Source organism: Kogia breviceps, chromosome 19 (assembly GCF_026419965.1).
Source record: "Kogia breviceps isolate mKogBre1 chromosome 19, mKogBre1 haplotype 1, whole genome shotgun sequence".
NCBI classification, from domain to species: domain Eukaryota; kingdom Metazoa; phylum Chordata; class Mammalia; order Artiodactyla; family Physeteridae; genus Kogia; species Kogia breviceps.
The window spans coordinates 33,241,622-33,258,689 of NC_081328.1; the positions used below are offsets into that span (position 1 = coordinate 33,241,622).

The following is a 17,068-nucleotide window of genomic DNA, read 5'->3' on the forward strand; positions in this document are numbered from 1 at the left end:
GTGTCAATGATTCCTTATCTTCATTCCCTTTCTTACTATTTTTCCCTCTCCTCCAGACTTTTACTTTTAATTGCCCTTATTTTTTCCTTCTCCGTGTTTTACCCCATTATTTAATTCCTTAACATCTACTCTTCTCCCATCTTTACTCCATCCTCTTTACAGCAACATGTCCCTCTCCCCATCTCATTGATGGTAATACAACAACGTGGTTAAGAGTAGAGATTCCAGAGCCAGATTATCTGGGTTTGAACCCAGGTCTGTCATTTATTAGCCTTATGACTTAACTTCCTCATCTGTAAAATGGGGATTATGGTAGTCATCATTGCATAGGATGACTCCTATGACACCTAAATCTCCCAATGACTCCAATCTCATTGGGAGATTTAGATGAGTTACTAGAGGTAAAGCTCTTCTATCAGTGCCTAGCATATATTTTAGTGTAACTAGTATTATTACTCAATCCCTCAGTTATATCTAGAACTCATCTTTGTCCCCTGGCTTTCTATATGTAGAACCCATTTTGTGCCCAACCCAGTGCTAAGTACTGTGGGAGCCACAGCAGTACATGGCCTTGTCTCCAGAACATAACAATGACGAGTGGGAAGAAAGGGGATATGCCTTAAAAGGGAGGTAATATATAATTGAGTGTTAAGAGAAATACAGGTAGGTGCTGTAATTCACCAGAACGTGTAATCACAGGGGTGTGGAGGTCTCAGAAGGCTGCATGGATAAGCTAAATCTTTAGCTGGGGCTTAAAGATTGGCTGTGATTTATTAGAAAAATAATAGGCAGTACAGCTTAGGCAAAGGTGTGACTGCAGGAATGATCAGAATTTAATAGATGAGTCTGGCTGTAAAGAACTGGGTTAGGCAACAATGAAAGATAGGATTTTGAAAAACCTTGGCTATCGTCAATGGGGGTTTGGAAGTTACACTGTGAGATATGGGGAGCCACTGCAAGTTTTCAAGCAAGAGAGACAAATGATTAAAACAAGAGGCTGATTTTAGATTTCATATGTAGAGCGATCTAGAGAGGAAAGCTTGATTCAGGGAGACCAAATAGAATGCTTTAGCAAAATGTAGGAGGAAAGTGAGAAGGGGCCGAACTAGCGTGGTTTTGATGGAAGTAGAAAGAAAATCCTGAGATTACTACAGAGGAAAAACTGACAAGATGTAGTAATTGATTAGAGTTGGGGGATTGTAGTACAGGAAAGAGAAAAATCACATGTGTTGATGGGCAAAATGATGGTTGTGTAAAAGGTGGAAATACAGCAGTTAGGAAGCAGTCAGTTTGAGGGCGATGAGTTCAGCCTTAGGCGTCTTTTATTGGTGAGCATAAAGCAACCAGAAGCCTCTGTTTGAGTGGAAATGTCCCTCAGGCAGATGGGCAGACAGGTATCCGTTTTGAGTTATTTCTGACTCCCATGAAAAATGTGCATATAAACTGAATAGTTAACATTGTTGCTGAGGGAAGAGGACAAAGCTAAAGCTAAAGAATCAAAGTCATCCACTGAGTTAGTGGTTCAAACTGAACCTCAGGCATGTAACAGCTTCTCTTAAGCACATCTAATTCATGGATACATTCTCACTGTTTAAAAAAAGAAATGTCACAGAAGTATATAGGATAAAATGTGAACATTCCACCCCACCTTCCCTACCACCAAGAAGGTAACTCCTCTTACTGTTTTAATGTGTGTCCTTCCTTCCGATCGCTTTCCTTTGCATTTTATTCCCCTAATGATGTAATAACTTTACTCCTTGCTCAGTGACTTGTGCTTTTTTCCCTATGCAATACGTTTAAGAGATATTTTTGTATTAGTCCCTCTAATTTCTAATTGCCCGTATCCTTCTAACACCTGGAGAGATTCTGAGGGCACTGAGCCAAAGCTTTGTTGTTGCCTGGCATAGGATTTCTTTATATTTATTTGCTGATATTAATAAATGTTTGCCATTTTTCTCATTGATTTGTAGGAGTCATTTTAGACACATAAGTGATTCTGGAAAAAAAGTAATTGGCATTATGTCTCCAAGAAATTGGACAGATAGGAAGTTCAGGTTCTGAGGAGATGCCTCATTGTTTGTGCCAGTGGCCTCACAGTATGTTTTTATTAATTGTGCACACTGGGAAGCTGATAAGCTGTGGGAAGTAGAAAGCTGGTCTTTTCTGCATTTGAATATTTCCCACACGCTGCCCATGATTCTTTTCCTTATTCTCTGCATTCTTTTCCTACCTATTCAAGGATATGAACTGTGTTTCTTCACAGAAATTTCCAAGGAAACTCTATTTCTTACATTGATGAAAGTATATGGAAGGCTTACCGCTGGACTGAGAAGCTGTGAGTATACTCTCCCCAAATATGAATACAAAAAGCTAACTGCATTGTAAGATCCTTCTTGGTCCAGAATTTTGAGGTCAATACCTGTGAGAAAAGGTATTTCCCCTTCCATATCCCAAAGCAACATAATGATTGAAATTCTGTGTTCAGGTTAAAAATTAAATTTGGCAGGACCTCTTTAAAATCAGTAAGAGACAATTTAAACTTATTTTCCATTATACAAGTAATACATGATTATATTCTCAATATATAGCAATGAAATAACAGGTATAGTGAAAACCCTCCTTGTGGCCTAATCCCCTGCCCTCTACTTTGAGTTTAGTATTAATCCTTCCAGACTCTTTTCCATATGTTTGAGTACATACATATTTACAGATAGCAAAATAGGTTTGTGTGTTTTTCTTATCTTTGTTTACATAAGTAACATCCTGCCACTTCATTCCTTCATTTCATGATATGTCTTAGATTTCTTTCCTTCCCAGTACATAGAGGGTTACCCCATTCACTTAAACTCCTGTGTAATATTCCATAGTATGACTGTATCACAGTTTAATACTGCCCCTATTGAAGGATGTTTAGATTATGTCCAGTTTTCTTGTTATTTGCATTGCTGCAATGAATATCCTTGTACATGCATTTTTGTGAGCCTGGTCATTTATTTCTATAGAATAGTTATCTAGAGATGGGATTGTTGGGGTGAAGACTATTTAGATATAAAATTTTAATTGCCCTCAAAAAGTTGTGCCAGCTTATACTGCAGTCATCATGCTGTGATGACATTTATTTCCCCACACGCTTCTACCACTGGATATTCTCCCCCCCTTTTTTTTTTCTAATCTGATGGGTGATTAAAAGTGGTCCCATCTGAATTTGAATTTTTCTTATTTCTTGTGAACTTAAATATCTTTATATGTTACTGAACATTTGTAGTTTATCTCAGAATCATCTGTCCTTTGCCCATATTTCTGTGACTATTTTTTTTTATTGATTTGTAGAAAAAGTCAGTTTAGATACATAAGTGATTTTGGAAAAAAACATTCAAAGTAATTTTTCATGACAGTCTGTGGTCATATCCTTAGTTCAACTTGAATAGACAAGTCATAAATGACTTCTGAATTAATAATAAAAGACATAACAGTCAATCTAAAAAGAGGTATTATGACCACCCTTAAAGAGATGCCCCCTAAGTCTGATACCTTATTGGTAAGGAAAAAAATGCTAGGACCTGGCAATTTTTTTAAAATTTACAGATTTCCTAAATACTCTATGTAGTTTATATTTCCTGTGATAGTATCTAACTTGGAGATTTTATTTCCCAAACTTGTAAGAAAAATGAAAGTCATTTGGCCTACGAAATAGATAACTTAATTTCCTCTGGGAGTGGAGGGGTGTGGTAGACTGACGGACAGAGGTAAAAGAAAAAGTTTGAGTTGTGTGCGACATATTTCTGGAATTTTGAGATGTGAACGTATATTACATATTTTTAAAAAATAAATTGAAATTAAAAAGTTAATTGTTAAAAAGCATGTGTTTGGGAGGCGATACACTATGAGTCTGCTAAGTTTGAAGATTTCTAACTCATTTTGAGATTTATACCTTATTAAGCAGAGGTTCCTAACTTGAGGTCAGTGGTTCCCCAAAGCAGAATTTCTTAACCTCCCTCCTGCTCCCCCTTGTATACCTCTTTGGCAAGCTGCAGAAGCTTATGTTCTTGGGATAATGTTTTAAAATGTATAATAAGAGAAAAACAAAGGAAACCAACTCTATTGAAATAGTTTTCAGAATATTTTTAAAAGTAGTGAAATTAAGTAATAAATATGCTTCTCTTAACACATTAAATAACACGATATCGTGGTAGTTCTAATAAATATTATAACTCCAGGGTAGTGATGAGAATAAATGATATTTCGAGGTATCTGCATCATATGAGTGATATCAAATGACCTGTGATTTCTACTGGGGACCAAATTAACTTTACTGCTGATCTACTGTGGTTTGTTGCCTACTTTCCTAATGGAAGGAAGTGCTGATTTTAGTTAGAGATTTGTGAAAACTGAGATGTAATTTTATTTCCCATCCAAGTTTGGCACTCTGGATTCAGTCCTCTCTATTCACAGACCTCTGCCTTAAAAGGATGATCTACAAGTCGAAATTGCATGCACACTTTTGCATGTGTTCAAGAAAGTGCAGTTTTTTAGGGAAAAGAACCATTGCTTTTATGAACTTCTCAGAGGATTCTTGTCTCAAAAGATTGAGTCACAAATGTAGGGGAGAAGAAAGACATTTCTTTTCCTGTACTTATCCTCATGAGTGACAATAAATGGATAATTAGTTTTACATAAAAGTATCTGATAGTTGATAACTTGACACTTTCTGAATTCATTCCATAAATATTTTTTGAGTATTTACTATATGCCAGGAACTGTTTTACAAGGTAGGGTTACAGGCTCAAGAATGAATCAGCCCAAGTATCCCAGTTTTTAGGGGGTTTACAAATATATAGAAATAAGTATGTAAGTATAATAGATAGATATAATTTCAAGCATTGCTAAGTACTTTGGAGAGAAAGAAAGCAGGGGAAGGAGAGTAAATCAGTCCCAGAAAGGGCTATTGTTTGCATTATCTATATAGTTAAATCAATCAAGAAACAAAGCCTCAGCCCTCATTACACAGGTGGAGAGAAGGATAATTGTCAGTAATACAGAATCAAGAATGAATGTGAAATTCAGAAGATTACCTTAGACCAGAACCCTGGTCAGAAGTTAGACATGGATCTGTCTTAAATGTTACTTCATGCCTGGTGTTTATATTTTCATGGTGTGAGAAAGTTTTAGATCTGGCTTTAACTCTGATTCCCCATAGTTAAAAATTTTTTTCTTCAGTCAAAATGAATATTTGCAGTTCTACTGATTAATGTATTTTTTTTCAGTTATTCAGTTATTGCTTATTTGAAGCTCCTTTTTGGGTAATTTTTTGGAGACTGACTCATTCTCAGTCTAAACTTTACTTCTAGGCTGAAATTACCATTGGTATTTTTAAAATTTCTACTATCCTGTCATCCAAACAACTTCACAGAAAGAAACCCCATTAATTTGAAATACATACTGTTTGGTTAACCCCTGTCCTACTATGATATTCAAACTCTAACCAGTCTGATATTGGCATCAGCCAATCAGAGAAAACAGTGCCATGAAGAGTTGAAGATCAGCCCCATCTCTTTGCTGTACTTACTGAATCCTTGCCAGCGTTCAAAGTTATAATTAGTATATATGAATTCCACTTTGGTGTGGCTTACTTTCACATACCATCATTTCCTGTGACTTTTGTATATCATATATGGTATATACGTACAGTTTTGTTACGCGATATGGGGAGGTAGAGTTTTTTCCTCCCTTTGAAGGTATGAAAAGGGTTACCATACATGTCGTTGGACATATTGATTTGGTTTTTTTTCTTTGGGGATCATTTCCATGGAAATATGAAAGCACTACTTAGAGGTGAGTAAACAATCAATCTTAGCACCATCTGTTGACCATTCCCCCTAACATGTATTGTGACACTCACTGCGATTCCTTCTAAAATGGTGAATTTTAACTTGAGGTCAGGGTCTTTGAAGCATGCTCAGGGCTCCAAGAGTTCTTTGTGGGAATTGAAGTCTTTTGTGTTTTTGTTTTAGTGATCTTTTAAAAATGTGTGTGACTATATTCTGTATAATATGAACCACCTTAATAACTGAGTTGCAGAGTTTCCAGGTAGTAATATTTTAATTCTCATAAGTTATGAGTAAAGAATTAATTTATGAGCTGGAATTAAGCTATCAGATGGAATTAATATAAATATGTGACCAAGAGACACTGTGAGTGAAAAGCAGAACATGTTAAATGCAGAACTCAGGGGTTTCCCTGGTGGCGCAGTGGTTGAGGGCCCGCCTGCCGATGCGGGGGACGCGGGTTCGTGCCCCGGTCCGGGAAGATCCCACATGCCGCGGAGCGGCTGGGCCCGTGAGCCGTGGCCGCTGAGCCTGTGTGTCCGGAGCCTGTGCTCCGCAACGGGAGAAGCCACAACAGTGAGAGGCCCACGTACCGTAAAAAAAAAAAAAAAAAAAAAAAAAAAAAAATGCAGAACTCAGTGGAAATAGTTTCACAAGGAAACATAGCCTGTGCTCAGATCCCCAAGGCTCCTGAAGGATGTACCACTGTTAATATCACCTGCAAGCAAGGGGATTCTTCCAGGCAAGAGAAACCTACCTTTGACATCTTACAGAGTTTCTTCTGTACTGGCTCTCTCTACCACACTCCACTCTTGGGATACTGGTTATGTGCCTTCCTGCTTATCAGATATATGAAACAGGTGCAAAACACGACCCCCTCCTCCCCGCAACATGTTTCTAGTCTTTATTGTGAGACCAGCAGAAACAAAGGGCTTAACATTCCTCGGGCAGACCCAGGCATCAGGCTTGACTGTGAATCGTTCCTGCTCCCTTCATTCTGCATTCTGGAGACATCATTGGGTGGATCTCTCAGTTTCCTAATTTATTCTTTAACTGTCATTTCTGCTGCTCATACACTGAGTTTTTTTATTATTCCTAATATGTTTCCTTTGTATTTTCTTGAGTTGATTGATGGATGCACTATCTGCTTACATCTGTCTGAGGGTAATAATTGTGCTGTCCTAAGGTCTTCTTGTGGTTTGTTAACTCTGATTCATTGGCCATAAGCTTTTTTTTTTTTTTTTTTTTTTTTTTTTTGCGGTACGCGGACCTCTCACTGTTGTGGCCTCTCCCATTGCGGAGCACAGGCTCCGGACGCGCAGGCTCAGCGGCCATGGCTCACGGGCCCAGCCGCTCCGCGGCATGTGGGATCCTCCCAGACCGTGGCACGAACCCGTGTCCCCTGCATTGGCAGGCGGACTCTCAACCACTGCGCCACCAGGGAAGCCCGGCCATAAGCTTTTATGTTTGTTTTTGTTTTATGTCCTTAATGGAGTTGGCTTTCTCACATTGTTTGGTCATTCCTGAGTGTAATTCATCTGTGTCGTTGAGATACTACTGCGTTTGTTTCCCAGTTTTAGGGGAGAAGTGAAATGAGCTATTGGGGTTTATTACTCCCAATGGGTTCCCCTGAGAATAAGGCAGAGGTGGAAGGTGGCTTCTGGTGGCTAGTCAGGGAGTGCATACCTTTCTTCCAGGTTTCTGGGAACTTTCCCCTTTTCTAACATCAGTTGCTCCTGCCTAGAGGAAGACACCTTTTGCTGCCTGGATCAAGGAGGGAAGATGTGGGGTTGATGTGTGCTGTAGGCTGCTCCTACTGCACTATTCCAACGGATCACCCTGTAGGTAGCTCCGGGACGTTTCTGGTAGGGGAGCATTTGTGGAGCTGCTCCCACACATTGAGCTAAGGTTGTGACTTTTAAGTTATATCTTTTCTATCATTCTTAAGGATTTTGGTGGAAGTTGAATGGGTGGAGACTTGACACGTTTCAATCTGCCAACTTGAAATAGCACAACTTCTTAGGAAACAATTTTGTATCCCTATTACATCCTAGACAAACTGAAGCAAATATGTATCAGGATACAAATACAAGAATGTTCAAAGTAGTATTGTTTTTAATAAATAAAAACTAGAAAAATCTCAGTATAGAGCAACAGTTAAATGAATAAAGTGTGGTATAATCATACTTAGAAATAATACACTTCATCAGAAACATAATGCAAGGCACATAAGTAATCTTAAATTTTCTGGTAGCCACTTAAAAATAAAAGTAAAATGAAACAGATGAAATAAATGTTAATATCTTTTACTTAATGCTTATATCCAAAATATTATCATTTTAACATATAATCATTATATACAGTATTAATAAGATATTCTGTTTTTTTCATAATAAGTATTTAAAAATATCCAAAGTATTATCATATCTATATGTAATCGAAATAAAAATTAATGAGAGAATCTACATTTTTTTCCCATACTAACTCTTTGAAATCACAATTTGGTGGCTAAATTTTATTACAAATATTTGATTGGTATTTAGATTTCATAAAATTTAGAGTCAAAAAAGTAGTATCACATATGCAAATTATTGCTAACATAAACATTTTCCAGTAATTACATTGAGTATCAGTTTTATAAATTTTAATTTTAAAAAAATTGAAATTAATTAAATTAAAAATTCAACTCCTTAGTCACATTAGCCACTTTCAAATACTCAGAAGCCTCATGTAGTTGGGCATGCAACACTACATACTACAGGCAAAAATGAATAATTTTACAAAATAATATTGAATGAAAGAAACAGTGTGGAAAATAATACATATAATATGATTCTACATATATAAAGTTCAAGAAGAAGCAAGACTAAACTGTGTTGTTTATGGCTGATAGAGAAAAGGCAAACGACATTGAAAAAGCAAGGAAATTATTATTAAACTCAGGATAGCAGTTCCCTCTAGGAAGTCAGAGAGAGGGTTGTGATTGGAAAAGGGCACATGGGGGGCTTCTGGGATGCTGGCAGGATTCTTTCTTGACGTGAGTGGTGTTACATGGGGGTCTGTTTTGTAATTATTAAACAGTTGAACAGTAATAATCAATTGGATTATTGAACAGTTATGTATATTTTATGCACATTTTAGTTTTCAAAAAGTTTTAATGGGGGAAAAAAATCAGATGGCTTCATTTGCTCTGATACAGTTCTGTGTGGGACTTCCCAATAAGGTTTGGGGAAAGAGAGGAGGGAAGGGCAGCTCTGTAATGCTGGTGCCACCCAGAGCTGGGTTCTAACAGTGACTTTGTGATCTAGAGAGTCGGCATTAACTGTATGATTTGGTGGGAAGAGTGGGTGGGGTGTGTGTGTGTGTGTGTGCGTGCACACGCGTGTGCACACATGTGTGATGGAGAGAGATAGACACAAAGGAGGACTTGAAAATAAGGTTTAAATGAAAACACAGCAGAAATCAAAATTATTAAATTAAAAAAGAATTAGTTTGTTTAGATGGCACCATTACCCAGCTTTCTTCCACATATAGGAGTTAGTCCTATGTAGTACATAGTTGTAGTTGTTATTTTTATTTTTATTTTTTTGCAGTACACGGGCCTCCCATATGAATCACTTTGCGGAGCACAGGCTCCGGACACGCAGGCTCTGCAGCCATGGCTCACGGGCCCAGCTGCTCCACGGCATGTGGGAACTTCCAGGACCGGGTCACGAACCTGTATCACCTGCATCAGCAGGTGGACTCTCAACCACTGTGCCACCAGGGAAGCCCTTTGTATTTTGATCCAGTACTAACCTTTTATTTTTCAGAATTCTCAGTGAAAATTATTTGACTGAATTACATAAGGACTCATTTGAAGGCTTGCTATCTCTCCAATATTTGTAAGTTAATCATATTTATTTATGAGTTCTTATCTATAAAGTAGATTATCTATAAAGTAATTAAGGGGTTCAAGTTAGATAATCTCTTCAATTTCTTCTAGCAATAAAATTCTACAATTTTATAAGTCTGTGTAGGGGCTCAGCCCATCACTAGCACTAAATATCTCATATTCATTTTTAATTTTTTAACTATATAGACAAGGTATAGATAGAAAAATACACTTTAGTTGTAGAGGAAAAGTGGTAGTGAGGTCTGAGCAATTATAGACTCCCATATGAACCTTGTTATATAAGTGTTTATATACTCTCCATGTGTATTTATATTTCATTTATGAGCTATGGATCAAATCTGGCCCACAGTCCGTTTTATACAGCCCAGAAGTTAAAAGTGATTTTTAAAGGGCTGTAAGGGAGAAAAGAAAGAAATGAAGAAAAATACATGACAGAGACTGTATGTGGCCTGCAAAAACTAAAATATTTACTTATCTGGCCTTTACAGAAAAGATTTGAAAAAGTTGGTTTAGTGAAATAAGAGGAATTAAAGTTCACCTTAAATTGTCACCTATAGGACAAGAAAATATAGAACACTTACATTAATATGAATGCCATTAACTCCTAACTTTGATAATTTAATCTAAACTAAATTAACATTTAAATATTAAATATTTAAGCACATGAATTATGTAAATAGTATTGTCAAGGGACTTCCCTGGTGGTCTAGTGGTTAAGAGTTTGCCTTCCAATGCAGGGGGTGCAGGTTCGATCCCTGGTCAGGAAGCTAAGATCCCACATGCCTCATGACCAAAACACCAAAACATAAAAAAAAGGAAGCAATATTGTAACACATTCAATAAAGACTTTAAAAATGGTCCACATTAAAAAAAAATCTTAAGAAAAAAATCAGTGTTGTCAATAACACATTAAGTTACCAAAAGAACAAACTGTTGTTAAGGATTTCAATGCAGGAATTGTGATACCAGTATTAAGAATGTTTAGGATGATGGTTAAGTGGTATATTTAGAAATGTTTACACTAAATAAGCATATCAGAAATGCCCCTAACAAAAATCTCTCCAGCCTCTTTTTTTCTGGTTTTTTTGTTTGTTGGTTTTGTTGTTTGGGCCATGCCACATGACTTGCGGGATCTTAGTTCCTTTACCAGGGATTGAACCCAGGTCCCCAGCAGTGGAAGCACTGAGTCCTAACCCCTGGAATGCCAGGGAATTCCCTCTCCCGCTTCTTTATGAAAGAGGAAATTCTTTTTCTTTTTTTTTTTTTTTTTTTGCGGTACGCGGGCCTCTCACTTTTGTGGCCTCTCCCGTTGCGGAGCACAGGCTCCGGACGCGCAGGCTCAGCGGCCATGGCTCACGGGCCCAGCCGCTCCGCGGCATGTGGGATCTTCCCGGACCGGGGCACGAACCCGCGTCCCCTGCATTGGCAGGCAGACTCTCAACCACTGCGCCACCAGGGAAGCCCGAAAGAGGAAATTCTTGCCTAGTATTTCTTTTTCTTTAGGGATAAGGAGATAACTGTGTTTTTTGCCATAAAAGCTCAGTTTTTGTCCTTTGTCCATGGCATCCAAAGCTGTGTATGTCATTAGTCTTTATTCAGCCAATTAATGATCCTCTTTAGCAAATAGGTTCTTCTTGCAAATATAAAAGGCTTAAAGGAAGTGGGTATAAAGAGCCTCACATGACCCTAAAAGTAGTTCTTTTAATTATCAAACCTTCTAAGCCTTAAGGGGCAATCACCTTTATATTAGTCTGTTCTCTACCATCTGGGCTCCAAACCTTACAAACACAATTTGGAGAAAAACAAATAAGATAACTGCTCAGTGGACTAGGCCCTTCATTACTTCTACTATGAAATGCTTTATAATCTGATTATTTCCTGTTAGCAGAAGTATTCTCATTCTTTAAAAAAAATTCCAATCAATAAAAAAGCGGTAAAGAATATGCTAATAAGCACTATGCCTAGTGTTGTAAACACGAAGATGGGTAAGACAAGATTCCTTTTAGCAACTCATGACCTCACAGGCAAAATAAACATATAATAATCTCAAACCATAATGACAAAGTGCTGTGAAGGCACCATGAAGTAATAAAACCACATTTCTTTTAAAACAGCCATTTCCTCCTTGTATCCACTACCCAGCTATTTGTTGATTTTATAAATATTTGAATTTGCTTTATGTCCACGCGTTGGCTTTAAACATGATAGATGATGCACATAAGCAGGAACTAGTCCATACTTTGAAGGAGTTTATGCTCAGAGGAAATGGGTTACAAAAATAGCTATATTTAAAGGAAGAAATGAATATGGGCAATGAGAGCTATCAGTTGGTATTGGAGCACAAAAGAGGGGAGAAAAGACTTCAAATTGGATCAGGGAAGATGTTACTAGAGCAATGCTGTTTAAATGGGACCTCAAAGGGCCACTGGGTATCAATGACAGACATCTTGGGAAGAATAAGCTTGCCTTTCTGGAAGAAAGGCAAACACAGGAAAAATACTCTGAGTAACTGTAGAGTACCAGTGGGAAGAGTAGGAGATGAGAGCCAGATCATCTAGGGGTTTGGAGGCCAAGCCAAGGATAACATGCCAAGTTACCATGTTACCACAGCAGAGCTTTAGGACAAGCATTAGCCTGCAACAGAACCAACCACTTGGAGGGCTTGTGAAAACACAAGCTCCACCCCCATAGTTACTGATTCAAGAGGTCCAGAGTAGGGCTGAGTATTTGTATCTTCAATAAGTTCACAAGTGATGCTGGTATTTGAGAACCACTTCCGGAGAGTTAATCTGGTGATCGCGTGGAAGATGGCTTAGAAAGGGAGAGGGTAGAGATGGTAACAGCAGTCAGAAGACAGTTATACCCATCCAGGTGAAATGAGAGACTAAGCTGGAATCAATGGAAATAAGAGAGTCAGTTGTAGTCAAGAGTAGGTATTTTCGAATAAAAGGCAATATGATAGACAATGTAATACTGAATTAAAGTTACATATTAATGAGAGGAGTAACTTCCTTTCAAGTTGTGTGAAAGGGTATCATTTATTTCTTCTGGTAATGAATTGGCCTAGAAAAACAGAACTATACTGGGAAGTGTGTAAATATAAGAATATTCCTTTTAATATTAGAAATTATAATGATATATAGAGATAAAAACTTTGAGCTCATAATCTCGAATTTGATGAGACCACAAAAGGTGGAATCTAATCAATGCTTCTGCTCTCAGGAAAGGTTATCTCCAAAATCTATCAAGATCTATAGTTGTATATTTAATTGATGAAGATCCTTTAGGTGAGACTCTTAAGAGAGGTGAAGGCAGGGTTAGGAGCTCTGGAAGGTTCAAATAGTAATTCCTAAGGTTTGGAGTTTAGACCAAAGCTTCTTATTTATTATTATCATTCTAACTTCTACTAGTTATTCCTACTAATTAGATATCTCATAGCTAATTGAGGCAATATTTTCCTTTTACTTTTCCTAGAGATTTATCCTGCAATAAAATACAGTCTATCGAAAAACGTACATTTGAACCACTACCTTTTTTGCAGTTTATGTAAGTTACAAATATAACTTCATTATATTCGGGATTTTTATAAAGCTTAATATTTTATAAAATTAATTTGTTACTCATTTTGAAATATGATTAAAATTACTACGAAAATTTTGTAGCAAATCCTTTTTGTCTCTAGCAAAGATTAGTGTGAGAATTATTACACAGATCAGAGTGAATCACTATAGAGCAATGGTTCTCAACCAGGGTGTTTTTGCACACAAGTGACATTTGGTAGTGTCTGGAGCATTTTTGCTTGTCAGAACTATGTATGCTACTGGCATCTAGTGGACAGAGGCCAGAGATGCTACTAAACATCCAACAGTGTACAGGAGAGCCTCCCACAGCAAAGAATTATCCAGCCCAAAATGTCAATAGTGCTGCCTTTCTAGAGAAATAAAGATCACTTAACACAAGTATTTAATGAGCATTTACTGTTTTGTATCTAATGTACCACATATATAATCATGAAAGTATAAATCATAATATCTTCCACAGTGAGATTTCTTTAGTGTATGTTTAGTGTATGGAGGGGATAATGATGTTATGTTTCATCATATACAAGTTAGAATTATTGCCAAAGGATAAATGTTCTGAAAGAATATATATTTTTCTTCTTTTTTTGCTGTGTCTTTTTTTGTAGAAATCTTGGTTGCAATTTACTCACAGAACTGAGCTTTGGAACGTTCCAGGCCTGGCATGGAATGCAGTTTTTACACAAGTTGTAAGTGAAATAGAAGATGAACACATGTAAAAAGCTGTGTGTCAAAACATCATGCAGTTATTGGTTAGTGGGTGTAAGTAAGCCCAGTACGAATTCTGGAAAATATGTCTTGAGAGCCATTTTTTTTTTTTTCAAATGAGGAAACTAAGTTACAAAGAGGACAAGAGACTTGTTTAACTCATGTATATGAAACGCTCTGCTTTCCATAGTACTGATCTTTGGCACGGGCAGTAAAAGTCACGAAGCAAAAACACACAAATTAGCATTGTCGTGGAATCCCACTGATGCCTCTCCAATATGCCAATGGTCCATGAAGTTGCACTTCTGAATTTTTATTCCTGCTCATGTGCAAAGTTCCTAACTGCTTAAAATGTATGCAACACAGAGCTGCAAAGAACTAAGTTTAGCACGGAATTCTTCAGGGAGCAAAAGGTGTAGGTGTTTCCCCAACCATTATTAGCTCTTTTAAATGGTAAAGCAGAAAGAATTCCTGCACACCCACCACAGGGCTCTCCCCAGCCACTCAGAACATTATTTTTCAAACAGCAGATATCTCTGAAGTGAATTACCTGTGGCCAATAGGAATCTTTGAGGTATGGAAAAAGAGGTTGTTTGTGTTCAGCTGTAGTGTGAAAAATATAAAGAAAATACATTGCTATAGCCTAATTCAATATACTTTCTTTGCTGACTACTCTTCAATAAGAAGTGTGGGTTTTACACCCCTTCAGCTCAAAAATTCTGTGATTTCTCATGACACAAGGAAATGATAGTTGGTAAGTTCAGAGGCTTGAAGGTGATTTTAGACTCAAGGTAAAGAGCTCTTCTACCCCTGGCTTTGGAAAAGACTCTCTTTCCTGTCTTGTGGTTCAGAAATCCAGTTTCACACAGTTCACACATTTTGGGTTAATGAAGGTGTTGAGGCTGTGTCTGGAGCTGGATTAGCAATTCCTGCTGATGCCTACCTTGGGGAGAGAGCACCACAGGTCAATTTTTCTCTTGCCAGCACACCTGAGAGTAGGCTCATGAGGTCCCTTCACTAGGAGGTTTTAGTAGCGTCAATAAAACGTCATAAACTCACCACCTTTCCTAAACATCTGATAACACCAAGAGTTCCTTATAAGAATAAGAGTTTCACTATAGTTGTGTAGGCAACACAGGAAAATACATTGTGGAAATCAATCAATCAATCACAGTTTAAAAATTAATGAAATCGAGAGGAGAGAGAAGATGGCGGAAGAGTAAGACGTGGAGATCACCTTCCTCCCCACAGATACATTAGAAATACATCTACACGTGGAACTTCTCCTATAGAACACCCACTGAACGCTGGCAGAAGACCTCAGACTTTCCAAAAGGCAAGAAACGCCCCACGTACCTGGGTAGGGCAAAAGAAAAAAGAATAAACAGGGACAAAGGAATAGGGACGGGACCTGAACCAGTGGGAGGGAGCTGTGAAAGAGGAAAGATTTCCACACACTAGAAGCCCCTTCATGGGCAGAGACTGCGGGTAACAGCAGTAACAGGGTGCGGAGGGCAAAGCGGAGAGATTCCTGCAGAGGATCGGTGCCGACCAGCACTCACCAGCCTGAGAGGCTTGTCTGCTCACCTGCCAGGACAGGCGGGGGCTGGGAGCTGTGGTTCGGACCGGAAGCCGGGAGAGGACTGGGGTTGGCTGTGTGAACACAGCCTGAAGGGGTTAGTAGGGTTAGTGCACCACGGCTAGCTGGGAGGGAGTCCAGGAGAAGTCTGGAGCTGCCGAAGAGGCAAGAGTCCTTTCCTTCCCTCTTTGCTTCCTGGGGCGCGAGGAGAGGGGATTAAGCGTGTGGCTTAAAGGAGCTCCAGAAACGGGCACAAGCCGTGGCTATCACTGCGGACACCAGAGATGGCATGAGACGCTAAGGCTGCTGCTGCCGCCACCAGGAAGCCTGTGTGCGAGCATAGGTCACTCTCCACACCTCCCCTCCTGGGAGCCTGTGCAGCCCGCCACTGCCAGGGTCCCGGGATCCAGGGACAACTTCCACGGGATAATGCACGGCACGCCTGAGGCTGGTGCAATGTCACGCCAGCCTGTGCCGCCTCAGGCTCACCCCGCATCCGTACCACCCCTCCCCCTGGCCTGAGTTAACCAGAGCCCCCGAATCAGCTCCTCCTTTAACCCCGTCCTGTCTGAGTGAAGAGCTGACGCCCTCGGGCAACCTACGCACAGAGGCGAAGCCAAGTCCAAAGCTGAACCCCAGGAGCTGTGTGAACAAAGAGGAGAGGGGGAGTTCTCTCCCAACAGCCTCAGAAGCAGTGGGTTAAAGCTCCACAATCAACTTGAAGTGCCCTGCATCTGTGAAACACCTGAATAGACAGCGAATCATCCCAAATTGAGGAGGCGGACTTTAGGAGCAAGATATATTATTTTTTCCCCTTTTTCTCTTTTTGAGAGTGTATATGTCTGTGCTTCTGTGTGAGTTTTTTTCTGTATAGCTTTGCTTTCACCATTTGACCTAGGGTTCTGATAGTCTCTTTTTTTCTTTTTTTACTGTTTAAAATTTTTTCTTCTTAATAATTATATTTTATTTTAATAATTTTATTTTATCCTACTTTATTTTATCTTCTTTCTTCCTTCCTTCCTTCCCTCCTTCCTTGCTTCCTTCCTTGCTTCCTTTCTTCCTTCTTTCCTCCTTTCTTATTTTCTTCCTTCCTTTCTTCCTTTCTTCCTTCCTCCCTCCCTCCCTTCCTTCCTTCCTTCCTTCCTTCCTTCCTTCCTTCCTTCCTTCCTTCCTTCCTTCCTTCCTTCCTTCCTTCCTTCTTTTCTTACTTTCTTTCTCCCTTTTATTCTGAGCCGTGTGTATTAAAGGCTCTTGTTTCTCCAGCCAGGTGTCAGGGCTGTGTCTCTGAGGTGGGAGAACCAACTTCAGGACACTGGTCCACAAGAGACCTCCCAGCTCCATGTAATATCAAATGACGAAAATCTCGCAGAGATGTCCATCTCAACACCAAGATCCATCTTCACTCAACGACCAGCAAGCTACAGTGCTAGACACCCTATGCCCAACAACTAGCAAGACTGGGCCACGGCCCCATCCATTAGCA

At 39.0% G+C, this 17,068-nt stretch overlaps 1 protein-coding gene across 1 annotated transcript in view; it reads left to right on the forward strand.

Moving 5' to 3' along the window:
• Nucleotides 1-17,068, forward strand: part of LOC131746463 (leucine-rich repeat-containing protein 37A3-like) — a 61,841-nt gene that overhangs the window by 7,753 nt on the left and 37,020 nt on the right. Inside the window, 4 exon segments of the mRNA XM_067020462.1 lie at nucleotides 2,264-2,335; nucleotides 9,638-9,709; nucleotides 13,195-13,266; nucleotides 13,907-13,987. Coding sequence (XP_066876563.1) covers nucleotides 2,264-2,335; nucleotides 9,638-9,709; nucleotides 13,195-13,266; nucleotides 13,907-13,987 — 297 coding nt within the window.